The sequence below is a fragment of the Phalangium opilio genome, unplaced genomic scaffold (assembly GCF_054372755.1).
Source record: "Phalangium opilio isolate 3A_F unplaced genomic scaffold, DU_Popi_V2 ptg000070l_1, whole genome shotgun sequence".
NCBI lineage: Eukaryota > Metazoa > Arthropoda > Arachnida > Opiliones > Phalangiidae > Phalangium > Phalangium opilio.
In genome coordinates this window covers 6586172-6614030 of record NW_028324182.1, presented here as the reverse complement: position 1 = coordinate 6614030, position 27859 = coordinate 6586172, and the positions used below count along the sequence as shown (strand labels likewise).

The 27859-nt window shown below is 39.3% G+C and overlaps 1 protein-coding gene across 1 annotated transcript in view; it reads right to left on the bottom strand.

The window, feature by feature from the left end:
* LOC149661311 (uncharacterized) overlaps nucleotides 1-27859 on the bottom strand; it is a 190939-nt gene that overhangs the window by 55312 nt on the left and 107768 nt on the right. The window contains exon 4 of the mRNA XM_089842783.1: nucleotides 14198-14242. Within this exon, the coding sequence (XP_089698909.1) occupies nucleotides 14198-14242 (45 nt within the window). The remainder of the gene's footprint in view (nucleotides 1-14197; nucleotides 14243-27859) is intronic.

Here is a 27859-nt window from a genome sequence, read left to right as displayed (position 1 = left end):
AAAGAGAAAAGAGGGTTGGTCACTTGATTAAATAAAGGACGCTGCCGGAAACGCGAAAATACACTTACAAAGAAATAATAGATTGTAATATAGTCCCAAATACTGTAGTGATTTCAATTCAGGTTTAAATTAAATATAAACTTACATTAAATCAATCCCATCTTAGGCCTTGGTTCGACAAAGGCTTAACGGTACACGGACTACATACAAATCACGTTATAATTAAACGATACCAATGAACTGAACCGCGAGGTAAAATGAGTGTTCACCGTTTGAATCAATCGCAAGAAGAAAATAGGCCAAATTAGGCCAAAAACTTTGTAAAAAAATAAAAAGGTAAAATAATTCTTTAAGGTTAGTTACGAAAAATAGTGGGATATTAGAACCGGTTTTCTTCACTTGATTTTTGGCCTATTTTTTCATATTTCCGGATCTATTTTCAACCTCAACGTGGTCCTACTCCTAACTCCCTGGGCGCTCGCCCACCCACCACAAAAAAATTCTTAAGAAAGTTGAAATAAACAAGTCGACATCATGCGTTCAACATCTAAGTGTTAATAAAGAGATAAGTGGAACGAAAGCGCCAGTATATATTTTCCCATTCAAAAATCTAACGCTTGTGGCTTCCATTACATTACATAATATAATTCGTATCGATATTAGATTTGTATCAGACTGCTCGAGAGACCGTGCCATTTTCTGCCCACCCTCTACAGGGTTTTGGTCTAGAAATAGAAGGCATGGTGCACGTGCACGGGGTGGGCACTCTGCTAGAATGAGTTTTGAGAGTTAAAACGTGTTCACACCTATTATAGGTCGACCTAGGTGTTGCTCAAACAACAATGATGTACGAGTGAGCCGAGGACGTTTCCAATTTGTTACCTTTTTTATATAAATGATAGGCTGGGACCGCTGGGTTGTAAAGGCCATACGTGCCTCATACCGACAAACGGCATTCATCTATACAGAAAGTATTTTCTTTTCTATGTAGGCCTAGTGGGGTTTTATCATTTTACAAATTATTTAAAAAAAAACTCAATTTTTAAAATTAAAATTTTAAATCTCATACACCAGAAATAATTTTAATAAAATGTAAGTAATAGAGTGTCCACCAGCTTAGTGAGTTATTTACTATCTAGGGAAACATTTATCAAATTATTATTCTATGGAAATTTTAATACGTTAATATATATTTCTGTTATCCATGGTAAAAGATGGTAAAGACAATGGAAAAAGTGGGTGGAGGATATGGTTGTAAAAACGCGGGAAAGAAATAGAGAAAAAGGCGAAAATGTTCACGCGCGTAGCATCTAGCTAACACCCAGGCAGCAGCGTACCCTGGGACGGTTATAAGAGGGTGAGAAAATATGGCTTTCATATCCGTCGGACAAAAACAGCCATAAATCACGTGATCGCGTTCGACGACGCCCAACCGGCGCACGGTCAGTCAGAGGGTGACCAACGTCCAGCGCCTCTTAGCGAGCCAGCCAAGCCCTACACTATACGGAAGAATATATCTGGTATTTATCTACACCGGAGGGGTCAAAACCTTATAGATGGCCGAAACGCCGAGAGGATTTTAGCGTTCTTCATTTCTCATAGAGCCTTTTCCTACCGTAGGCTGCCTGCGTGGCTGGCTGCTGACCCCATCTTCCTTTTATGCCCAATTCCTCCTCTTCTTCTCCTCCGCCTTGCTAAACCTTAAAAACTAGGTCCGACTGGTCTGTGCAGAGATCATCCCCCGAAAAACCCCGCTGCGATTTCATCCTCCTACCACTTCTATTTTTGCTAAAACTACTTTAACGCTTCGCCCAATAAATATTAATAACGTAGCTCTTATATTTGCTTTTCTTTAAATATTATTATTTTAAATTTAAATAATTAAGCTGATCGTAATGGAATATTACAAATTCTACGCGTTCTTAATGTTGTTATTGCACTGGCTTGCTTGTTTAGAACAGATTTTCAAGTGAAAGTTCATCACTTTCCCAGTCCCTCTCTCTAAGTTCAACCAGATGAGCCTTATCTTCAGGATTTCAAGTATCCAAGGCCAAGTAAAGTCTTAAATATGGTTACGTTGCTTTCAACCTGGCTGGCTAAATCATGGAAACAGAGAAGAAAAAAACTGCGCGATATGGCCCCAAGCTGAAAATGACCATATATTGGAAGAAGCGAAAAGGGCGCGAAAAAGTAGCGCCAAAAATTGCACGTGGGACCCAAGAACACGCGCGCCACCTTTATGACGCCTACTAAATCACGCGGTAATGCCCAAAAATCCGAGAATAGTACACCCGAGATGTATATTACGCGCGAGCCGAGGTTTTTCCAGACCCTCACATCTCCTTTTTCCTTATATTAAAGTCGCGTACGACAATAAATACCCGCGATGGTCAGTTCGAAGGAAACACTAACACTCCCTCCTTCTTTCTCCCGCTTCAAAGGGAACCTTAAATGACCCCAGCTTCTCACTTCACGAAGACCAGTGTAACGCGTCACATAGAGACGCCACTCAACCCTAATTTTACAAAAAAATGAATGTCCGCTTTAACAATTATCCTTTCGACCCATAACTATGGATAGAGGATTATGTTCTACTTGATAATCTAAGATAATTTACGTGTCACTTTAAAAATGGCTTCAGGGCCCAAGGGTTCAGGGTTGGAGGTTGCGGTGTAAAGCCCTGAAAGTGGATATTACCAAAACTATAGAGAAAGGCCAAAAACTGGGAAGCCATAAGCAGAGAGAGAGAGAGAGAGAAAAAAACTTTCATATTCAGTGATACAGAGCGGGGAATAAAGAAGGGGCTACTCAATATTTGATGAGTGAACAGTCGTTCGGAACAGACGTGAGAAACTCGAGATATTACGGAGATAAAAAAACTCAACGCAATTTTCTACTATTTATTCTTTTGGCAAGAACATTATTAAATATGATATTGTAAAAGTTTCCCAATTTCCAAAAGAAAAATACAAAACATTTACAGCAATAATATTCGCAACATCGAAAACGGATTTATGCACTAAGAACGTCGGATCGTAGCTTTAGCCTCTAGTACCATCCTCGCATACTTTATTGAGAAACTTCGTCTGCTTATATTTTGACTCCACCCACAAATTCTGTATATAGCGACTTCTAGAGATCGAAAATGTCATTCTTATTTCTATTTTCGTGGTTGAATTTTTTTTCTGAATTGCTATGGGTGGAGTCAAAATATAAGCAGACGAAGTTTCTCAATAAAGTATGCGAGGATGGGTAGTGAATTCGCTACGTTCAACGTTCTTCTTCCATAAATCCGTTTTTGGCAACATATAAACAATTTAGGATTGGTTAACTTTACAAATTAAAAAATATAATAACAACAAATCATTTTCAGAAATTTGAAGTTGAGTATCATACATGGGAAATACAATATGCGTAAACAGTACACAAACACTAAAGGTCATTGGACGATCAACAGGGTGTCCTTAACAACTTCCTACAAGCATTCTTCCGTAGTAATAGACCTAAAAAGGAAGCGGAAACGTTTAACCTAAGAGGCCACGTGTCGTATAGTCTGGAACGAAAGACGGGGTCACCAAAACAGTACTAAGAGCCTTGTTTTTTATCCGATTGCTCTGGCCTATTAAGAGTATACCATAGTACGTAGTATAGCCGCCGCCGCACTACTGACACACATCGTGATGGGATCCCTTTTCTCTCATTGGCCCCGTTTTTTATAGCCTTACTCTTCCTTAAAGGCTGTAGCCGTGCAGGATGGAAGAGAAGGGCGCGCGGAACTATATATAGCCTGGCTAAGGGATCCTAGACGACTCTTAAAGGATTCAGGGTCAACAGCTTTCCCAAGAACGTAGTAGCCCCATAGCTTTCGGGAAGATAAAAAAAAAAGAAAACGAGGAAAAGAAAAACCTACTACGAGCTATAGAAACAAGTCAGGATGAAGCTGGCAATGAAAACAGAAGATCGCTAATGACATTGCCACTCACTAAAAGATTGACATTGGCTCCAATAGTCCCTCTCGACTGTATACTACCAAAACATAAACAACAACAAATAATTAAGAACCGATTTTCAGTTAAGAAAAAAATCGGTTCTTGGATTCATCTATTTAGTAACGACCTTTTCCAATGGATTACAATGTTCAACTCGTACCCTAAGGTATGTAATACCAAGAAGTGATATCTAGTTTACTAGGGAGAAGGTAAAGATACGCCACATTTCCAGCTTTATCTCCAGTCCAAACGTATAGTAGGTCGGGAGTTAATCCCCGCCGCCTCTAAATTACAACCAGCATCTCATTGGTTCTTGAAAACTCACGTCAGCGCGACGCGAATGACGAAAATTACGTATTTTGCGACTGAGGAGAGGCGAAATAGCCCGGCGCCCCCTTTTACGTCCCCCCTTGTATTTTGAAAGGGGGACTGGGACTATGGCGCGCGAATACTTGGGCATCTTATAACTTCACCCTAATAAACTAGATATCCCTTCTTGGTAATACCAAATATATAAACAAAAGTATATACACGTCAATCATATTCACGATCTGTCTAGCCTTTCACGCTCTTATTGAATAATAAATAACCTGCCATTCGTAAGCGAATAATAATATGATGATCTCTCGGGAGAAGACACCCCAATGTGAATCCGGGAAATCGCTCAGCGGGACTTAAAAGGCTAATTCCTTATTATATCATGTATCGGATAATGTTTCCCTTACCCGTAATAGCAGTCATAATAGTGCTAATATTCCACCTTTTTTATCGGTATAAGCGACTTGGGGGCAAGAAAACCTGAATATTTGAAGAAGGCACCTGTGAATTCCCTCGTGAACGTTAGACAAATCCGTAATCCTTGTCGATAACAATGGTTTTCTCTCCCTCCAAAAATAGAGAGGCTAAGCATAACCAAACTCTTTTTGTATTATGAATTTAAATCTAAATAAATCTCATTATATAATAATTTAATTAATCTATAAACCAAGGCTTAATTACAGTTTCACTTCAGCCCCATCTACATCTACATCTACATCTACATCAACAGTTATCTTTTAAAGCGATATATTCACGGTTAACGCGATTAAATTCACGCTTTGCTTAATGTTTCCAGTTGCATGTACTTGATTAAGAGAAGGAACGGTAGGTTCCTACTTTGTAAAGCCGCGTTGCGTGACGGATATAATTTTTCAATTTGAAATCTATTATCGTATCGTCCGTCATGATGAAGACAAGAGGGGGCGTGCTCACGAATAAAATAATACGGGGGAATATAAGAAGATGGCTATTAACTATTAATAGGGCCAAGTCGCTTAAGGAAACAAAAGGATCACGCGATTACATAATCAATATATTACGTAAGATTTGGAGTCACGTGGTGCACGTTCAAAAAGACGATTATGAAAGTAGTAACTATTTTAGCATCATTAGATTAAACAACTCTAAGGTTGCACCCAAGATTTATATCGGTCGAAAAACGTATTTTCTTATTAAATTATTTTAATTATGGTTTGGGGGATGTCAGTAAAGTGTCCTTCCCCTGTATTCTCTATACAAAAATTGACACGAAATATTAGGACAACAAAATCATTTCACCATAGAAAATATTAATCAAGTATAGTTGAATTAATTATCTCTTGGAGTGATAAAGTTGAAAATTTATGCAGAATTCAATCTTAGGTTAGTAGAGTTTATCATAGCAAAAACATGCTTTATTTTATCCGCTTAGGTGTTTATAACTTTAAATATCTTTTAAATTTGTTAACACAATATTCCCATAACCATTACTTCGAGGAACACTGATTTCACATAGAGATAAAAGGAAAAAGAAAAGAAATTTATTTTCTGATATTTATTCAAAGTTTCAAACCAAACCAATATCAAAACTTGGGATTATGTTTTGGATTTTGGCGAAATTCTATAGGCATAGAATGGAAAATATATTTTTTTAAACATATACAGTATATAGAGGATAATACATTTTCCAAGGGAATAACCCACGATGTAGAAGAGACGAAAAATGGTTCACCCAAAGGTAGACCTTACGTAGATAGACGACGAAGGCCGGGAAACGCTGACCATTTGTATACTTACACCATACCGAATAAGGAGATAGAAAGAGGCTTTCGCCCCCCCTCCCCCTTGGCCGATGGATGCGGGTCCCTTGATCGAATCCCCTTTCAATATTACAAGAGGGAGAAAATGTACCTTGTATTTTTTCCATGACATCCCAAATCCCAATACCCCCACTATACCCCAATATCCGATGTCATGGAATGAAGCTCCAAACCTGAAGTCAGCAACTTCAGATTAATTTTCTTCCCCACATGATAACTCCCGTTAATATGAATCAATTCAAATGAAATTCGGTACACAGCTTCATATTATTCTAAAGTAAATCTCTATAAATTTCAGTTTAAATCCGCATCCATATTGGAAAATGGCGGACAAAATAGTAAATCAAAACTTATTAAACCGTTTGATTCTAGGCCTACCTTTTCTCATTTTCGTACATCTATTTACGGCCTTCTTATATATTGGGATTGAGGGGTTTTTGGGGGTATCTAGGGGGTCGTTGTAAGTTAGTCGGAGACACAGGCGTGCGAGCGAGCTTTAAGCCTCGGACCTTATATTCATAGATATCTCTTTGGGTTGTTATAAAAAAGGCCAGAGAGTAGGGTAATGCTTGGTTCTCCCTACCACTGTACTACGTTACACATTGCCGGGGACCAGAGTCTAGCCCCTGTTTGTTTCGCTCGGCCTCTTTGCATGAATGCTCCGAGCGTGTGCTTGCTGGACCAAGCTAAGAAATATATATGTATTTTTTTCGGTTTCCTCTTTAGCTTTTTCTCGCTGGTCTTACGACAAACTTCTAAGATATTATAGGGGTTTCATACATAGTGGCAAGATGGAACAAACATATTTATATACAAAGCGAAACCGTCTTTAAGATCCAACTAATATCTCTGATAGAAAAGTTCCGTTCGCTCTTACGAATATTACCACCTATTTAATACAGACTTGATAAGGTATCCAAGTGTATTTTTAAGTCGTTTTCCAACAAACAATGTTTCTACAACTATCTAAGATCACTTTAAGTTGGATGGCAGAAGGGGATAATAGAAGGATGACACTCTGTATCCTCTTAATACTTTAGTTATGTAACATGATTCTTCCCAGGCTCAACCTTTTTGTTTGCTCTCCTGCTCATCAAACTTCAGATGGGCATCGCATCCTGCAGGGTGAATTCTATAACTGTTTGCTACTAAATCCTCAGCAATCAACCCACAAACCTTGATTGTCTTGACGTGGGACAAAAATCCACAAGCGCATGCATGCGCCTTGGCAAATAGTTAAGCAGTGCTAATAGAGTAATGATGAGGGAACTATTTATCGCGTATGTGATTCGGTTTAGTAACCTTGCTCCAAAATCCAAATGTAAAATGATGTTGGAATTAAAGAATGAAGACATATTCCAGTGCGAACGGCGCTAGGTGTACGTCATTTCTCTTTTGGTTGGTCTTTACATAATCGTCGGAAATAAAATATACACAAAGTCCGTATACGCTTGGTTCGGCCGCAACATGTAAAATAACAATTTCTCAGAAAACGTACGACCACTCCACTCAAAGCTCTCCTACTATATATTCTATAGCTTATATTTAGGGGTGTGCAAGGAGGTTTTATTCTTTACTATGGTTTAAATAATATTCAGATATTAAGTATTTATTCGAAATTCCAAATCTGGGTACGATCCGAAATAGGTCAAAATAATAATAGTATTCTAGAATATTCGCACACCCCTATTTATATCTAAGGCGGCTTTCTCTCCTGTGACATATATAATGTCGTGTGTGCTTTGTCTTTCCATGCGAAACAATACATTTGAATGTTGGATAAGCTTACCCCATAGAGACACCCACGGGGTTCTTCTTCTTCCCCCCCTCCCACCCATTTTACATAATACCTACAATCGTTTGGATGGGGCAAGAGCCCCCCATTCTTGTTATTTCCAACAATATACACTATTCTCCACCTTTTTATACCTTTTCTTTATACAAAATATATGGATGGAGTATCCGTTACTTCCTGGAAAATGGCTTGAACCCCCAAATCTCCCTTTTTTTTCTATCTTAAATTCCGATCCGGTTTTTCTTTCTAGGTTCACTTTTAGATTTGTTGAAAAAAAAGTGCACTGGCCTCAGTGTTGGGGAGGGGTTTGCCCCAAGAAGCTTTATAACAAACCCCCAACGAGAATATAAACAAAGTTTGTCACAGTCAGGCAATGGATTTGCGATTTTGCCTGTACATACATAAACTATTCCTAAGTTTCATTTTGATGATTTCAAAGCTTCAGAGGTAGTAGTTTTCTTACTACATCAATTTTAATTTTGCTCAATACTATTCCATAGTTTCATTAAGATGATTTCAAAGCTTCAGGGGTAGCGCGTACCTTCCTCCTATAATGTATTAGTTTTCTTACTACATCAATTTTAAACACGTTTTATATTCAATATTAAGGTTTATCATACTATAAGCCTATGGGAAACTGACTCAATACCAAGTTTTAAGTCCTTATATCAAAAGCTATTATTTATAACTTAACGTGGAGCAATATCGGTGGTCTCGAAAACTTTTCTAGGGTGTGAGGGGTGTAAAAGAAACTAATTTCGAAAGGAGAGATTTTCACGTTGGACTGGATATTCGATACTCTGCTTCCAATCCTGGTGGTAGCAAAGAGAGTGAAGAATAAGGCGGGAGTTATGGGGTGCAGGCGGGAAAAAAGTTCAATTTACACTCGGATGAGTCTTCATTGAAGCCACGTGCACTAGCCTGGCAAACCGATAACTACTCCGCGAGCCACTATATACACCCCTGGTCATTGGAAAGTTACTCTACGTTCATAGGTGTATTATCGTAAGTAAACGTAACGATAACCCGCAGTTCGTTACTAAGGAAAGGCGCTAAAAGGCTGTACTAAGGGCGAGAAAATGTAGTTCCAATTTTAAACCATAGTTTCACTGACATTTCTCCACTGACTCTTCTAGACTTATCTTCATTAGCTTATGGTATGATCCATATCCATATAAAACTATATTACATAGGGAACTCAGGTGCATTGATGGAAGCAACCAGTAAGATTTCCTTTCTCTCGAAATTGGAGAGGTAAGGCGCGACTCTGGTCTCATTTCTAAAGTTCCATTATAATAAGGGTCAAAATAGTATAATATAACTGGAATACTATATAGTTCAATACGAACTGTATTCTTAAACTGAAACGAAAAGTATTCGTATTCAACATTTATTGGAATAAAACATATTTATATTTAAAAATAGAACACAGATGTATTGAGGGTGAAACATTTCTACAGGGGCTATGGGAAAATGCATTAGACAGTTCAGCCTGTAAGTCGGCTTCCCACAACAACTCAAATATCTGAACTTAAGGCAAATCCTTCAACAAAAACCAAAATTAAAATTAATATGTAAATTATTGAGCTGTCATATTTCATGACGAAATAGAGCAAACCGCGAGCGATTTCGGAGCAGTATAATGGAATTCTCTATTAAAGGGCCGACCCACCTTTGTAACTTGCATTTATGTATATTTTAAAGATCATGATGCACGTGGAGCGAGGGGTGCGGTTGGGAGAGGTATCGTCGACACATGAATGAGTGTGCCACGCGACACCACGATCGCACAATGGGGTCTGGGGTCTGAAATCTTAGGGAGAGTCGTGCCCCCGGACCGCCGGAGTCTATTTCCTGGAGCTTTTGTTGGCCATTCTTATACCTTTCAAGAGAGGCCGGAACCGCCGCCAGAAGGGAACCCATTTCTCCTCTTCGACTCCCTTTTATTCGGGTCGAGATTTTTTTTTTCCTTCTTTGACTAGGGGTCTTTACCCAGAATCCCTTTCGGAATGCGAGCCCCGCGACAATATGTTATTTTTCCCATACCTGTGATGACAAACAGCTCCGTGCAGTGAATAAGGTAAATTGTGTTTTCCGCTATCAAGATACCATTTTCAATTTAAAAAACAGTCAATAGAAAAGCTTCTAGTTTTACTAAACAACGGTGAACTTAAAGATTTTTATTTACTTTTAATTGTATTTACCATATTAACTTTCACCAAAACATGGTGGTAGGAACGAAGTACAGTGGATTCTACTGCCAATTTTGAGTCTGTGACATTTTGTCCAAAAGGTTCAGCGTTTACAAGTAATGATTAAGGTGTTTTAAGGATGACCCCTTACTAAAATTAGCATTGTTCGTTAGTTTCATGCTGAAATTTAATTAGTTTATCCCTAAAATACTTCAAAAATAACATGCCAATGGTGCCCTGCAGGCAAAATGTCATAGATGTTACATTTTCGACTCAAAATCGACCATAGAACCCACGGTACTAACTACTACCACCATTTTTGGCACACACCGCAATAACCATTTATATTTATTATAACTGTCAGTATCGCGAAGCGCGGTTGATTGTCTGGGGTATATTTGAATCACCAAATACCTACAAGCATCTAAAAATAGTCCATTAAGCAGTCTAAGATTATTACCCGAGATTTAGTGTTGTACACTTTCCCCTAAACAAGACGTGATTTACCTGGAAACGTAAAATCCGACCATCTAAGTAGTCTATACACTCACTCTTGGGTTATATACACAAATATAATTGTATAAACAGGTTAGGAACGCGCTTCCAGGAACAAGACTACCTATGGGTTTCAGTGGAACTTATAAGACCCTACAGGCCGTGCACCCCTCCTATACACGGATTAGGCCTAGCTATCCGAGAATTTATATTGGGAGAAGAACCCGGTATAAGGGGGATCGGACGATAGGTAGAGGGTGAGTATAAGGTCCATTCCTAAGCTTCGTGCGCTAGTAACACCTGAGCGTAGAGCGGGTAGGGGCGAAGGGGACAGAGAAAAAGAGCCGATGGTTTGGGATATAAAACTTAGGTGTAGGTTGAGGATGCGGAGGATGAGAGAAGCGAGGGATGGTGGTATAAAATCGCTTTATTTATGCCGGACATTATACGAGCCCTTGGTCCAGGCCCACCAGTGTAAGAGGGTAGGCGATGCTGTAGCTGGACTGTATGGACCCTACGGCCAAAAGTCTGCTGTAAAAACCCACCACCCTCATACTTATCCCATCCCCCTTCTCCTTTATCGCTCTTAGCCGCTTTTCCTATTCAATTCCGTCTAGCCCGAGATGGGAAATTCGCCCATTTTACGTCTAAAATCCCGTTCGCATAGACTTGACCATTCGATTCTTAGTCAAACGCAGTCTTGCATACCAAAAAAGCAAGCTTTTTTTTTCAAACATAAACAACATCGCTTTTCATGAACTTCATTCGAGACCAACGTCTCGGATATTTTGCACCCAAAAAAGGGTTAACCTACTTCCCCTCTTTTAATTCACCAAAACAACATTTACCGCCGAACCGGATAAATTCCGAAGAATTTTAATAAATGATTCCAACTTTGCAGGTAACTCGCGAATAGTCTACACATCCCTGGATTAACTGGGACCCAGTTCCGATGACGGTACAGTCCGAACGGGCCTTGGAATTTGAGCACACCCTGGGTCCCTAGTTATTCTATGCGTAGTTAGAGGGTGATGGAAAAGTAGACGAACTCGAGTTTTTCCGATGGTCTTCCAAGCGTAAAACGACTCTTCCATAACTACCCCTCACTTCCTCCAACAGCCTCTTTCCCCGCACCAAGAATGGGGGGGGGAGGGAAGGAAGGGGAGGTGGATTCCTCTCTGGTTGACTATGGGCTCATACATAAGACATGCAACGGCGCGGGCATATAATAATACTCAAAGTTTTAAGGCCAGTTATTCCGCGAGGCAAGCGAGGTTAGCATTATATTCCAAACTAGTCCCATTTCCCCTTTCCCCTCGCTCCAAAACCTTACCTAAATACGGAACAAGATGACCAAAGTCGAAGCATTATCTCACCCAAAACTACAATCTACCAGCCGGGTTACGGGAATTTATAGAAATACAACATCCACTACTACTACTACTACAGATAATATCAAATTAATACCTTCACCCAAATACCTTTTTGGGTGAAGCTAAAAATGGAAGAGTGGTCAAGAAGCATAAAAATTTAAGGGAGAACTAGCTAGGAAGCTAAGGCGATAGAATACGGAGAGTCAGCGAAATTTTACCCTCAAAATGACCCCTACTTTACTTTCCAGGGTATAGAAGTTATAAAAAAATAAAATGACCTTATTTTAGATTTTATTCCAAACCCGTGGTTTAGGCTAACCCTTAAAATAGGTCAGATTGTGTAGGAGATTATGGGCTGGGTTCAATAAGGTTGTAAAGTTTCTAGTTGGGTCGATTTTGAAGTGCGGATCTGCACATTTTTAAATCATAATTAATTTATGCACAGCGAAATTCGTTAAATCACGTTCACAAAAACCTTCTATAAAAATAATTTTAAAACTTGATTGAAATTGTATTAAAAATCAAAAGACCCGCGAAAACTCAAGCTACAAAACTTTCCTAAGTCCAAGAAGAAGAAAATCAATATATAGTACCCAAATAAACACCCAGATGTCGCCGGGGTAGCGATAAAATTTGGATTTTAAAACCATCCGCAACACTTTTTTTTAGATTTCGATTTTTTAAAAAGTTTTAAACTTTTTCCCGCGCTCTTCTTTCACGCGGGAGTTGGCGGGGTCTTATTCCCACCTAGGTTATAGGTTGGTTTTAGGCCTATAAAAATTAGGCTTAACGCCGAATCCGAATATCCCCTTATCTTTAATCACTCGGTGAAATAAAACGCGCGCAAATGATCCAGAATTATCCGGATTGGTAAACAAGGGCGCTGGGAAAGAAAACGGATCTATTTGTTGGATAATACTTTGACCTTCCTAGCTCCATCCAGCTTATTGTTAAAGAGATTTTTTTTCTTTCTTCCTTCTCTAGGTTGCTTCTGGATGATGGAAGAATAGAGAAATATGCTGGAGAAAGAAGGACAGGGGGGGGGGGGCAAAAACAATCGTAGAATCTTCCGCCTTTTCTCTCTTCATCTGCTTCTGACGTTCGGAGCCTCATTAGTAAGGAGAGAATCGCGCCCCTGATGAAGGAGAACGCTTCTTCTCATCGCTACACTGGCTACACTACACCTCCTTCGCGGTATATAACCAAAACCCACTAGTTATGCTAGCATAGCCAAAGAATAACGTTTGTAGTAGATGGAATAGTTTAGAAAATTGTTTGGGCACCTTACAGCTAATTTTCTGTGGGTTTACTGGTTATGTCGACGACACACATGGCGCGTTCAGTGCACATACCCGGGTTCCCTCGCTGAACGGCAGTGAACGCCGTCAACAATACGCCCTACAATTTTCCTTCGGAAACACGAAAATGCGAAACAGTACAAATTTACCTTGGAGGATTTTACTAATCAACTTTAGACTAGTGACGGTAGAAAGGGGTGTAGACTGTGTATCCCTCCCTCTGGTCGCGCTCTTGCAGGTGGGGATACTGTACGCGACCAGTAGGGGGATGACACTGAGCTAAGAGATAGAAGGGTATGACTTTTGCATACGTAGTACTGCCATTACTCTATGGATCGTGAAGAATGTAGACTACGTTGTCAGTTGAGCTAGAGTTTAGGTTATATACGCTTACCGGGTTAATTAAGGTCGTAACCGTCTCACCTAGCAAGGGCGAACGTACGCAACTTGGCGTGGGAGTTAACGGGTATAGGGTGCTCTTATCTATCATAATCAAACAGATGAGGATACTCCTCCCCCTTAACAGAGATCCGCTCAATAACTTAATGAGGCCTTCGCTTCCTTTTAACCTAATGGACTATGTTTATAAGAGTCTACGAGAACCCTGGCGAGAAAAACGGCAAAAAAAAGAGAAGAGAAGGGAGGGGAGGGGAGGAGGTACATGGGAGATCTGCTAAGAAAAAACGGAAACCCGTTGGGAGGAAGCGGCCTTTTATCGCCGGTAAACACGCGTCTTATACTTATGTACTGTACCCCATACCACATCGCAACTGTACTCTTATATCTAACAGCTCGGTTCATACCCCCGCGCCGCCAATAGAAAAAAAAGTGTATAACTAGGCCTAAGAGATAGGCTCAATCAGTAGTGGTACTAGCTAGAGAAATAATACCAACAAGAAAAAATAAGAAGAAAAAAAAAACGGGGTTATAGCACTCACCATTTCTCGAGACCGTGGAAAGAAACTTCCTCTTTTGTTCCTTCACTGCGCAAGAAAAAAAAAATAGAAAATAATAAATAAATAACAAATAATAAGAAACAATGAGCAACTCAATCGCTAATATTAGGCATCGTTTAACAACACAAAAAAGAAATCGGTTTTACTACTACTCCAGAGTGGTCCCCAAAAGAGTTTCTGAACAGTGGACAATGATATACTACGACTAATTCTCGGCGTTTGACCAGTCTATCTAATTTATTTATGAAACAAACATTTAATTGTCTTAGAGTGCATCTCTTTATCACTATAAAAGACGAAAGCATTCTAAAGAAGAGTAAATAAACATTGTTATAATAAGTTATCCGTGGAAGATGGGGCCAGTTAATGCGTGTGGAAGATGAGGGGATGATAACGGTCAGAACTTGGGAACTTGGAAGCGCGGGAGCAAGATGATTTGGACTCTTGGAGGAGAGAAGAAACCACGCGAGTCTTTAAGAAAAACGGACTGGGCTAAATCGATGAGGACACTATTAGAAAGCGAGTGAGAGAGAGAGTAGAGGGAGAAATGACCGACGGTCAAAGGAAGAAAGAGGCGGAGATTGGCGTGATGGTCATCGGGACACCCAACTAGTCCATCTTTCCCTTGGCCTATATATATACACACACAACATCATTTTCATCCTGAAATGCTACTAAAGATGAACGCGAGCATCGTAAATAGCGTGATTTTGGAATGTGGATTTCACAGGTTGGGTTAGTTGTTCAGACTCGAACAGTTTCGATAATGTAATGATGACAAAAAATAATATTTTGTAAAATATTCAAGACCCTCGGAAGAAACAGCGACTCTAATATCATTCCTACAGAAGCATTTAATAGTAGGAAACTACTATACTTTACTCTTTTCATTATGTAGTTCAAATGCCTTGGCAATAGAAAACGATAGATAATAATAAAATATCCTCTAATAGCTAACCCATCCAGTATATGGTTTTGATTTTGTCCAGCGCTTCGTACAGTGGTCAATAATAACCGTGAGAAACTGTAGTGCGCGTTTTTAGGCCTCGGCTAGGGGTACTATATGATTTTTTCATCGTCAGAATGTACCATAGTAAAGGCAGTGTGCGCAGTGAATCTCTTACGTAACTCATAGCTTGCACAGTGGTCAGCTTTCAAGGTGAAATATATTAAAGTTAGGCTGATGATCCAGGACTACAAGCTTCCTTCATCTGTGGACCCTGGGAAAAACGCATGCCAATGACAAGCATTCTATACCGGACGTTGCCGGACTTATAATTAATGACCCCTGTATGAACGTTGGTCGCGTGTATGACAGAGTCCAGTTATACCATACCGCGGAATCTGCTATTCCTAGCAAGGGGGATGGAAAAGGGGGGAAGAAAAGATGACAAAGTACACCTTTTTCCTTTTGGGATAAACTCAGCTAAGCCTAACCCCTTTTTCGTTTTCAAAACCGAGAGAATTTCGATCCCATCTTCCTTTCAAAAGTTTAAGGAAAAGTTTGAGAATAAAGAAATCCAGGGATTTTGATGGTGCGCGGTCAGTTTTTTAAAATTCTAAGGACGGAGTGGACAGGGGTCAATCGAATTCTAAAAGATGCCCCAGAATGCGAAGGCGTAAAAAAAATATACGATGTCAAAAAAACGTGTATGCTGGAAGAAATTTGAAATGAAGGATGGTGAACTTTTGACCCCAACAACGAAAAAAATGGCTTTGATTTTATACCACGATTGACCTGAATATCTTGTATTTTCAATTCAGATAGTTCAAAACCTTAGTTTCGGTGAGTCGAGATTATACGAGTTAATTAAAATTTTAATTATTGAAGTTAATCTAATCATTAATAATAGTACAATATCTCAGTTCAGTTCAATTCAGTTCAATTCAATGAACTGTAAAGACCTTTTGGGTTTAAAAAGCATTAGCGTCAGCGAAATCATCTTCAAAATTTAAACTAAATCCCTTGAAAGATTTTCTAGCATTTTCAAGTATAGAATTTCCATTCTTCACTGTGAAATGGTCTGAGATTTATCTCGGACTTTAATAATAAAAAAACTTGTGAAACAGCTTCCAAGAAAGAAAGAAAGAACGAAGGAAGGAAAGGCGAAAGGGGGACTTAACGCATTAGAAATGGCGCGAGATAGAAAGTTAAAATGGAAGTGGAGATGAGGAGGCGTGAAGATTGTTTTAGGCTCGCAAAAATTCAATCCCCCCTGCTTTGAAATCAAAAAAGTTGCGCTTCGAATCCATCCCTATCAAATAAGGGGAAAAGTCCCCGTCCCCAGCCAAGGAAAGAGAGAAGAGATAGATACTAGAGAGGAGAGCGAGAGAGAAAGCAACCTTGCTTCGGAAAGTAAATGACTTGAAAGCACTTTTCAGCTATCGATGCTGTAAGACTCCCGCTTTAGACAACAAAGTCCAGCCGAAGAAAAGCTTGGACCCATCTTCTACCCCATCCCCTCCCCCTTTTCCTCATTCTCTTTAAATCTTCGTCCACTCGCTCTCTCTCTCTCCTTTTCCGCATCTTCTTCCCTGCCTCTTAACATCCCTAGGCTGATGGAGGAGAGGAGAGGAGAAGAGAATCGGGATTTTTTTTCTTCGTCTTCTTTTAAAGTTTTGTAGCACTTTGGAAAAACACGAAGAAGGGGATTTCCAACAACTCTTCATAAAATGTTTCGGATAAAATGATAAGACGTTAAGAAAACCTAGCTTTTCTAACTCTCTATATCTCACTTCGCCAATGCTCTCATCGAGTCTTTAAACTATAGCGGCTAGAAGACATTTTTCGAGCGAGAGAGAGGGGCTGTTCTTTCCTATATTGAATGTATTTTTAACTCAATTTTTGTATATCAAGAAAACAGAATAGAACTTATGAATTCTGAAGCTTTGAGTTGCTGGATATTTGAAAAACGAAAATGTTATACCAAGAAGTGATATCTAGTTTATTAGGGAGAAGGTATAAATTCGCCACATTTCCAGCTTTATCTCCAGTCCAAATGTAGGTCCGGAGTTAACCCCCGCCTCTAAATTACAACCAGCATCTCATTGGTTCTTGAAAACTCACGTTAGCGCGACGCGAATGACGAAAATTACGTAATTTTCCGACTGACGAGAGGCGAAATAGCCCGGCCTACTATTACGTCCCCCCCCCCATTGTATTTTGAAAGGGGACTGGGACTATGGCGCGCGAATACTAAGGCATCTTATACCTTCTCCCTAATAAACTAGATATCACTTCTTGGTTATACATAAAATAGGATAGAATTAATGTTTTGACCGGTAACAAAATTTAAAAAAAAAATAAAATTATCCCCCTCGTCGATACTCCAATCAAAAATCAAATAGCCGCTAGGGATGGGGGACGAATTGAAGAGGGGGTGGCCTCTTGATGAACGATGTTCTGGACATAGATAGAATGTTAAGAGGAAAGCGTTTAAGAAACATATATAAGCCAAAAAATAAAAAAATAAATATTGGACATCCTTGGAGACAGTACACGGCTATGGCATTCAATCACGGCAAGCCGTAAAGTAAAACAAGAATGTGATACGAAACTTTAAAAGGAAAGAAAAATCGTCTGATATTGCTACGGGGACCCCATAGGGGACACCGACGCGAGTGGACAAGAATTTCGAGTATGAGGGTCCAAAATAACGTAAAAAAATAAAGAAAACCTTACAACAAGATGACCCAAGACCGTTCTCGGCTAAAATTGTGAACAGATGAGCGTGCTTTCAAGTGTCCCACACGCACCATTCCAGATTTGCTCATTCATTCCGCCATATTGGAAAGCGTATAACGGCCAAGTGTAAAAGTATTGCGGATGGAAACCTTGACGAAGGACATTTGAAACCAACACCAACATCATAATGATAAACCGAAAAACTTTAATCATATCACGAGGGTTTAAATAAAGGTATATTCGGGTGTTAGAGGGTTTGCAAGCGCGTTGTACATATAGTATAAGAGCTGGGAAAAAAAGCGGGTTGAGCAGAGGGCGCAGCTGTCATTGACGCGCGTTTCCGCGATCCAGACAAATGACCAGTCCGCCCCGCGTGTTTTTGGCCTCGTTGTCTTTTCGACAATTTCTTCCTTTCCCCCATATAAACCTTCGGTGTCCATCTTTAGCCCATGTATGAGCCCCAATGTTTGCCCAACGTCCACCTAAAAGCGCCCAAAAACATCACGAGAGCTTTTCTAACTGTATCTTACATTCCCTTAACACCAGTCGAGAAATAACTTAAACCGAAGTTGCTAATCTTACCCTTAAAGGCTTAGAATTAGAATTCTAGAGTTGAGATTATCAAAAGTAAATACAGATTTATAAAGCCAAATACCGGATATGTAGGTTTAAGAAAAGTCTCTTTGAAAACTATATCGTAATATATTGTACAGCTTGATTTAATTACACTTTAAATTATAATTTCACTCTCATGTACTTCGGTTTAGATGTTACATAAGAGAAGAGAAAAAGTAAAAGGGCCTTTTTTGAGATGTCCACTTCTTATCTCCTAAATGCAGAAGCAGTTTTTTTCCCCTTTCAGGTGGTCATCTTATTTCCCGCCAAAGTTAAAATGGCGCGAACTAGGCTTAAGATAGAAGAGGCGACAAAACTGTCACTTTTTTATACCGCGTACCAATCTTCATTTAGAACAAAAATACCTATAAGATTAACGCTAGTCCGTTCTAAGATTTGATCCATTCTAGGCTAGCATCTTTGTATATATACTCTTACATTCCGTTGAGTATTTTTAAACCGGAAATTTGTTCAAACTTGGCATAAGGCTAAGATGCCCAGAAAAACTTTAAACCCTTTTAAGGGAATGAAACGAATGTTCTAGGCTTTTTCGGAGCAAAAATACTTATTCTCTTTAATAAAGAGGGTCAGTTTATCTTTAGCACATTGTACGCAAGCGCGAAAAACATTGTAAAAGGCGGGAGAAAAAAGCGGGCATATTTCCAATCCGAAATGGTGGGATGTAATAAAGCCTATGGGGTTCTTATCTTCCCCATATATACGAGATTGGTAGGACCCCCGAAATATATCAAAAGAGGGAAAAAGCGAAAAGGGATGCGATATACAAAACGAATCTTTTGGGCATATATATATAACAGGAATTTATTGAAATCCACATTGAATAATAAACTCGGAATTCGCCGAACATTTGTCAATTGCATCACCTGATGGCTAAGTTATCCAAAAAATCAGTGAACAACGAACATTAATTTTATAGTCAGGTTTGGCTTAACAGGATAGAGTTCTAATTAAACGATATTAAGTTCCAAGCGTTTCATATTCAGAAGAGAATTAAATATATTCATATGTAAGAAATAGCATAGGGAAAAAAGCTGTTTGCAAACAAGAGATACGAGGAAACGAAGTGTGGAAGCTTAGCGAGGTTTCCCTAGCATCGAGATACGTCTGAGAAAGGCTGGCCGGGGTCCATGGCATATGCAACGCCGAAAATCCTAATCAACTTTTAGACTCCCCCTCTTATTCTCTGGTATCTATACTATGGCAGTCTTGGGCCGGCCCCGCTTCGTGCCCTTAATAACGGTGGCCGAAGCCTTCTTCTTTGATCAATCAATCGCCACCAGCTATATAGCAAAATAGAACACCAGCCCAGTTGGGCCCCCTCGCCCAAGCTCTGCCCCAGCAGCGCGCTTATCGCGCCTTTTCCTTAATAGATCTTATTAGACAGAGGTTTGAATACCCCAGTGTGACCCCCCCCTCCTCAATACGTACCTATATATGTAAGTAACCAGATACATTCCATCCCAATACAAATATACAATAGCGATATATTGAAACGTAACGAAACTAAACTACATACCAAAAACCTTGAAACCTATTGAACACTATTTATGAAATGAACATCAATAATAATAATACATTTTTCGGCCCTGGTATAATGACCCCAGTCCAGATAGATACAAAGAATTTATAATAATTCGCCTAAGAATATATAGTATATACCAGTATATGAATTATTTTTTAAATAATTGTTTCTGATAAAATACGTAGTTTTCAGACAAGGAGGATTCAAACCATTTACACAAGGAGGCCTGACTCACATTGGAGTCAAAAGTCAGGTCTCCTTGTGTTAATGGTATGAATCCTCATAGTCTGATAACTATATATGTATGTTACAAGTTTATTAACAAACATGATATGTTAAGCTTTTAAATATAAACAAATTACTCGAGTAGTTTTTCTAAATAAGTAATATCAAGTTGATTATTCATGAAAGACACGAATAAATTTATAATACTAATATAGAAGGGGGTTATACAACATAGCGTATATTGAAGTCTTGGAGAGTGGGGAGACGGGTTACAACGTAAACGTAATAATGTAGTACTATAAGGAAAAATGGCTACTAATGGTGAACCGGTGCCTACATACAGTCCAGGAGCGTATGTGTGGGGTGGCCAATGTTATGTTTCCGTTAGACCAGAATAGCTACTAGGGGAAGGTCTAAGGGTCTCTATCATTAAGATAGGGTATAGTCCGGCACGAGGGAAGATTAGTCTGTCCCCCTTTAACCCGTAAGTAGAAGGAAAAAATGGATGATACACAGATATTTCTGGATCGGATGGAAAATAAAGGGTGCACCGTGGAACGAACATCCGCGGACATTCACAAAGAGCGAGAGACACAGGTTCAGAACATCCCTTCATCTCCCGGTTTCATCCAAATGCAGAGTCGGACAAAAATGATGACATGATAAGAGCAAAAAAAAGAGGGAAGTAAAATAGATCATATAAGAACGTCTTTTTCGCGAAACTAACAGATTGCATGCCAGGTCATTAACCAAGCAAGCAAGCAGAGTATAGCAGATTCCATACAGGGTGGTTTGGAAAATCAATTCCAGAATTCAATATAAGCTCTACGTCAAAGCTCAGTCCAACTCGCTTTAACTGAAATTTTCCAAAGATATGATTCCAATTGGGCATCTTCGAAAATAGCGGTCAGATACGTAATATATCAAATTATATTTAACTCTAGCTGTTTGTTATTTAATAAAAAATCTGGAAATGACACACAAACAAATCTCAACTTCTTAAGTCTCCAAAACAAAAATTGATGACAAAAATCCAGAAAAGTGGAGGTTTCCGCTTTCGGGATTGTCAAAAATTGTGTCTCATTACGTCAGTACGGATCTCAAAAGAAGTAAAGGGTTTCCTATATATAAAATGATCTTCTAGAATCTGGGATTAAAAACGAACAAGAGACTTTTTCTTTCCGTCTTCTTGCACTTGCAACTACTTGAATTTGAAGCACGAAAGAAACTGCGTCGGAGGTTTACAATTATATAAAATCACGTAGAGAATAAAATAGTGCTAACAATTTGTGATGGTTGTAGATATCTTACATAGCGTTGTAGGCATCTATAGAGTTTCAGAATCCATAGCAGACAAGTCTTAAAAAGTTCTTCAATTACGTTAGGCCTGGTGGCGGTGCCAGAATACTACGCTTTTCCGATAGAGGTTCCGAACCAACACTATAAGACGATTGAACTCGGCCCGAGGTGTATGGGGTTGGGGAAGAACAGTTCCGAAGTAAAAGAAGAAATAGGAGGGAAACGAGCTTGGTAGCGTAAAATGGGTAATTTCTCTTCTTGGTAACACTGCAAGTATCCGCTTCCTTCCAGACCTACCCGCTTCTGAAGCCTCTAACATAAAACTTAAGGATCTATTTTCGATGGTAAAGAATCATCCCTTCAATTTCTCCCATCACCTGTTCTTCATTTCTGAAGAATACAGCTTTTTCTGTGAATATCTTGTTTTTTCGTTACATCTCTAATTCGCGTGGCATTGGTTACTTCACTTATATAAAATATTACAACTAAAATTCAACTTGAAAAAGTTAATTCGTCAACATGTTTACATTGTTTACGTCTGTAAACATATTTATAATTAGGAGGATGTGAACATATCAAGGCGTCAAAACCAAACATAACTACTCAATTTATACATAGCCTAAAGGAAAAACGACGTCCTGCACAGAATTTTTGACAAAATCATGTCAGTATTTTTAAGGGCATGTCCAACTTTCGTTTTTTTTTATATTTTTCTCCTCCTTATATTAGTGTCGCCGTACACCTGTTCTTGACCCTTATAACGTGACAAGTCCCTGACTTTTCCCCCCTTCCGTTTGGCCACCCTCGTTTGCGGAGTAAAAACGTGGTAGCGGCCAGTTTAAGACGACCTAGGTCAGACCCTCTCTCCCACTTAGCCCTAGGCTAGAAACGGAAGCCAGACCTATCTACGTCAGAGTCCGACGCTGGTCATTAGTAGCTTCTGCTAGATACGCGACGCCGGTAGCGTCTACGCCCTCCTCTCAAACCCTCCCCCTTCTTACCCCACCCCGCGGGGGTTCGGACTCTATATATACTCGAACCATCGTGATAACTACGTGTTCGGAACGCGTTGTAGAGAGTTTTCTTTTCGGTTCGTAACGAGGTTTTATACCCTGCTTGGACAGAATAAAGTTTTTTGGTCACCGTGTGTCCACTCCATTATTTGATATATTCAGTCCTGGCGCCACTGTCTTACGGAGGCAAAAGGATACGAAAACTCGGGCGTAACCTGTACTTTTTAATGAGGTATCTTGGAGACATAACTTCTAACGTCACACACCTGTACAACCGAATATTTGTAAACATCTTACCATGCAATGAACTCGAAATTATTGGTGTTAGTAAAATGCTTTCGTGGCTTAAATTTAAAACCAAATCGGTTTAAAATATCATACAGCTTAGAGATGTGTAGGTTTAGGTTCAACTTTCCTCAATTAACCTTAAGAATATATCCTTTGTAATAAAACTTCTAATACTTCAGCACGTACACTAACAAAATAAATAGAGTACTGTACAACAGAGAAGGCTAGTAAGTTTAGAGTTCATGTGGGAATTTATAAAAATAAGTGTTGGAGAGGTTATAGTGTATAAAACTTAATAATGGTGAAGCAAGTATATCTAGAACCCCTTTGAAGAGTTTTAGTTTTCCCCAACAAAACGTAATTCGGTGAAGATAAAAATTACTCTCGGTGGAACTTCAACTTATTAAATAATCATTTAACGTGGAGTGAAAACGATCCTTTGATTCTACGAGAAATAAAATAAGATAAAAGATAAAGAACAGAGAGATAGAGAAAGTGTGTGAGAGATAAAAAGGAGAAAAACAGTACTGGTATATAGTAATGTGGCAACTTGGCAAATTGACCTTCAGGGGCGCTAGGGTGAAAGGGGAATCCATTCAATTTCCTCCAACGCCTTTTCCGACTATAGAATAATTAAGAAACATGGCTCTAACTTCGGTTAAAATAAAAGAACGTTGCTTGCTGAATGGCTACTATATGCTATACCTAAGGCTTGACTATAAGGTTAGTGCTGGCAGCAGCCGAGAAGCTTAGAAAGAAGCTAATGCATCTCTCTATCAAAGAGTCGTTTAGAGACTAAGAGAAAGAAGATGGGAGGGAAAAAAGAAGTTCCTTGTTAAGGACGGATTCACCAAAGCAAAGGAAGGACTTCTTCCCATTGCATCTAGACAAAGGAGAAGACAAGATACAAGCGCGATTTTTGCCGCCATCAAGAAATCACGCTTGATGATAATAAAAAGGAATTCGCGCTATCCACACAGTGCAACACTTTGCCAGACGTTTATTACAAGATGTACTATTACTTTGTCGTATTTGTAATTGTAAATTTCCCCTTATTGAATTTCAGATTAAACAGGCGTAATTTAGATACAGATTGTTATATTTATTCCATAGCAGAGGTGAATAGATTTTAGTTCACGTCCGCGTGAAATCCAGTTCATCGCAAAGAATTCAATTTGAACGAACTTCCATTTTGAGATTTCTGATATTAAAATCTCCGCCTTGAATGCAATTCAGATAAGGACGGTATAAAAAGCAGCCTCGTTACCTCCAATCCCCTTCCCTTAAATTCCGGGGCGTTCTATTGGCAATTTTTATCCTATCTGGCAGCCCTGTGACGAGCCTTCTTTCTCTTAAGCGTTAAGTAAAAGACATTCTCAATCTATATTCCCAAACTTCGGAACATTGAGAAAAGTGGCTGACTTGTCGACGACAACGTACGTCACGTCTTTCACGCCCGTCTATCTATATATTGGGGTGATGCCCCCGCGCGAGCGTGCCAAGGACCTTTTGATAGGGTGCCCCTTGTATTAAGCTGTCGACATGCCGTGAATACAATTTGCCAAACTTGATCCCAGAAGTAAATTAAACTCAAAGCTTTCGAATCTCCTGTTAGAGAACCATGCCATGGCGGCGTATTCCCCTTCACAAAATCTAGGGGCATTTTTACAACTTCTCCTTTCCATTCTCATCAACCTTCTGTACTTCAATAGGGGGATAATACACTCGGGGGAAGGGGGGTTTCCAAAAATAAAAAAGGAAAGATGGACATTATGATTATAGATAGAGGGGGCGAAGAGCCCTGATCCTGTCCATTTATCAAGGGGGGCGTACATCATCGCCCCACCAACCGCCCAACCCAACCCAACCTCTATTTTCCACCATAGCTCGGAACAGGAGAAAATTTAGAGCATACCAAAGGTGTAAGTAAAAACATCCAAGGATTTGGGGCGGAGAAATACAACAACCCATAAGTTCTCTTTAAAATGCAACTGGTTCTAATTTAGAACGGAGACGTAATCTACAAGATTCAACCCTATAATTATTAGAAAGACCGAAAACCTAAGCTTACACAATTTTCATACATCTAACTATTTCTGTAATAAAAAAGGTGCGCTAGAGCACTCTGGAACTACTCTCTGATACCTTGAATACCGCCATGACACTTTACAGTTAAGTTGTCGATGGTGCGTGTTTTTTAAGAGTGGAGAGAAGTAATCTCGGCCATTAGTGACGTCGGGCATCTGCTGATACCTTGACCCCCCCTAACCCTGCATCCTCTGCGGAATAAGGAAGACCAAGAGCAACTCTAGGGAAGATTGGGATGAAGCAAAAAAAAAAGAGGAGATGGTTCTTTCAGACTGCTCCCTTAGCACGTATCAATTTTGTGTTCTCTCGAGCTATCGTATATGGTACAGTGGCCAGTAAGATTTTTACGAGAATTCCAACAGAGGGGAGGACATTTCTTTCCCCTTCTATCTTCCCGGAAGACGTTTTCCCGCTTTACTATTACTATCATCGTAAGTGTATGACCATAAGTGTCTAATACTTCACAGCATCGTAAGTAAATTACATCAAATATAGAGGGAAATTCGGGATTCAAAAATCCAGGGTGGTTTGTCTAGGTTTCGTGTCGTCAGAGACCTTCTCGTAATGTCAAAAATTAAGGTACTATCTTGACATTAGGGCAGCTTGCACTTATGGTGATAAATTTATACCATATCGTTGAATGGCACTCACTTCAGAGCTCGTTCTTCCATAGCTCCTTGGATCGTTTCATTAAAAGCGTTAAGATCGGGGGGATCTTGGTGTTCGACGTTTACACTAAACGACCCTCAATGCGCTCTGGTGTACGCCAGTGCATGCCGGAATAATGCCATCCGTAAATGACAACGAGAAGGGCTCCCGTGTTGCGGACGCTACAGTCTTAAAATTTCTCTCTTCAATAGGTGGCACCAAGAGGGTAAGTAAAGCCCAAGCCTAAAACTTTGCTAAAATTTAAACCCAATAAAGTTTTTTTCGGACATCTTCACTAAGTGACAAATAAAATTCGGACTTTGAAAAGCGAGATGAAATTGCCTTTTATTTTATTTTTTTCTTTTTCAATTTTTAAAAGCGCTTTGTCCTCTATCATGAATCGATTAAAATTTACTATGAATACTGAACTAGAATAACACTCCATATCCGTAACTTGTTTATAGAATAAGCTCAAAATTTTACACTGGGATTTGATATTCATCGAGGAATTGAAGAAATTCTCATCCTATTTTATGAAAAGATATTTCTTATACATTTACCGTATTCTTTGGATGTATAGACAGCTCGGACTTCCAGTTCCCTCCCCCCTCCTTGGCAGTGAGATTAAATCAAAGGACTGACATTACGAGCGAGAAGGATCGAGGGAAGTGAAATAAGAGAAAAGAAAGCGTAAATCAAATTTTTAAAACATTTTCTGAAGGCAATATTGATGCTAAAAGAGCGTTAGGGGGGATGAAAAGGTCACTCACTTTGTTCTACCGGTAGCAACTACGAAAATGGGGGGGGGTTGAAGAAATAATACCATTTTCAAAAATACAGAAATTTCCAAAAGGGGGTATAGGGGGCGAATAAAATAGCCAGCTAAGACACCTGGACCTGTCAGAGTCGCTTTGGGGATTTCGGAATTTCGCGCCAAAAAAAAAAGACTGACCCCTCTGACCCGTGGTAGTATGTATACCCATAGGGCCTTTCTCGGGGTGACAAATCAACCTCCTTTCCCCAATCATCCCCCCCCCCTACAACTACTTTCCAATATTTTTTAGTTTTAGGGAAGCTTTTTAAAGTAAAAGTTTCAAAATGGTCCAGCTCCAGCTTTGAAAATGGACATCAGCATGGTTCTGCAATAATAGCACTCAAATTTTTTTTCTTTTTTACTATTTCTAGTACTGAGGGGATGGATACTTCGATAATCAGTGAAGTTGATACTTTAAACACAGCCCACAAAAGATATACTAATCACCTTTGTTTTCCATGACCTGTGTCAACCAAAACTTCAATGTGATGTATTATAATATCATACATAATGATGTGATCTTTACATTTCGGCAACAATATTGAATTTTAACAATAAACTAAGCAAAATTTCCTACGAATATGCATTGAATTCTTAATTGCAAGAGATGTAGAAAGCGGCTATAATTGAAATATCCGACACCTCGGATTCACGTGCCCGCATCTCCAATCAATTTTATCCCCCATCTTTTTCAATCCACTTTTGGACACGAGCCACGCCGTTTCCCGCCATCCGTGTGGACCGTGTTTCGAGAGAGAGAGAGCGGTGGTCAAGCTTCGAACTCTACTTTATGTCCACTATACAAAGCGGAATACAATAAAATATTAACAGACCAGTGAAGCAGTTCAAGCTTAATGGTCAAAGCTTCAACCTCGTATCTCTCCTACCTAGCTTTTCCTTAATTCATTTTGGGAGAGCGGACCATTTCTCTGAGCTTCTCTCTCTCTTTCCCTGGCCAAAGTCCTTCAAAAACTCTCCTCTCTTATTACCGGGGTCCAGTTTTTAGTTTACCCCCCTCACCTCCCCCTTGGGGGCACTAAACCCAACATGACGTGTCACTCTTTATTATACGTCTGATGCCCATATTTTTTTTATATTTTATTATTTGGCATTATTATAGTATTTGATTTTTATCAAAAGTGACAGTTGTATACCGGTTCATATGACGTACGTTATTGATATCGCTATAACGTAATTATGCCGTTTTCCAATGCCACTTTCCTTACAGTAATAATTGTATTGAAGTGAGTATGAAAGTTTCCTTAAATTGTATCACATTCTAGCTAGGTCTCCAATTATATTTCTCCATGGTGGAAAGACTAAAAATCTTCCAAAAAAGGCGCGAGAAAACTCACGCGTATTACAATTTTTTTACATTCAAATTAGGCTTAACAATTTCAAGAATTTTAAACGTACAGAGTATTCA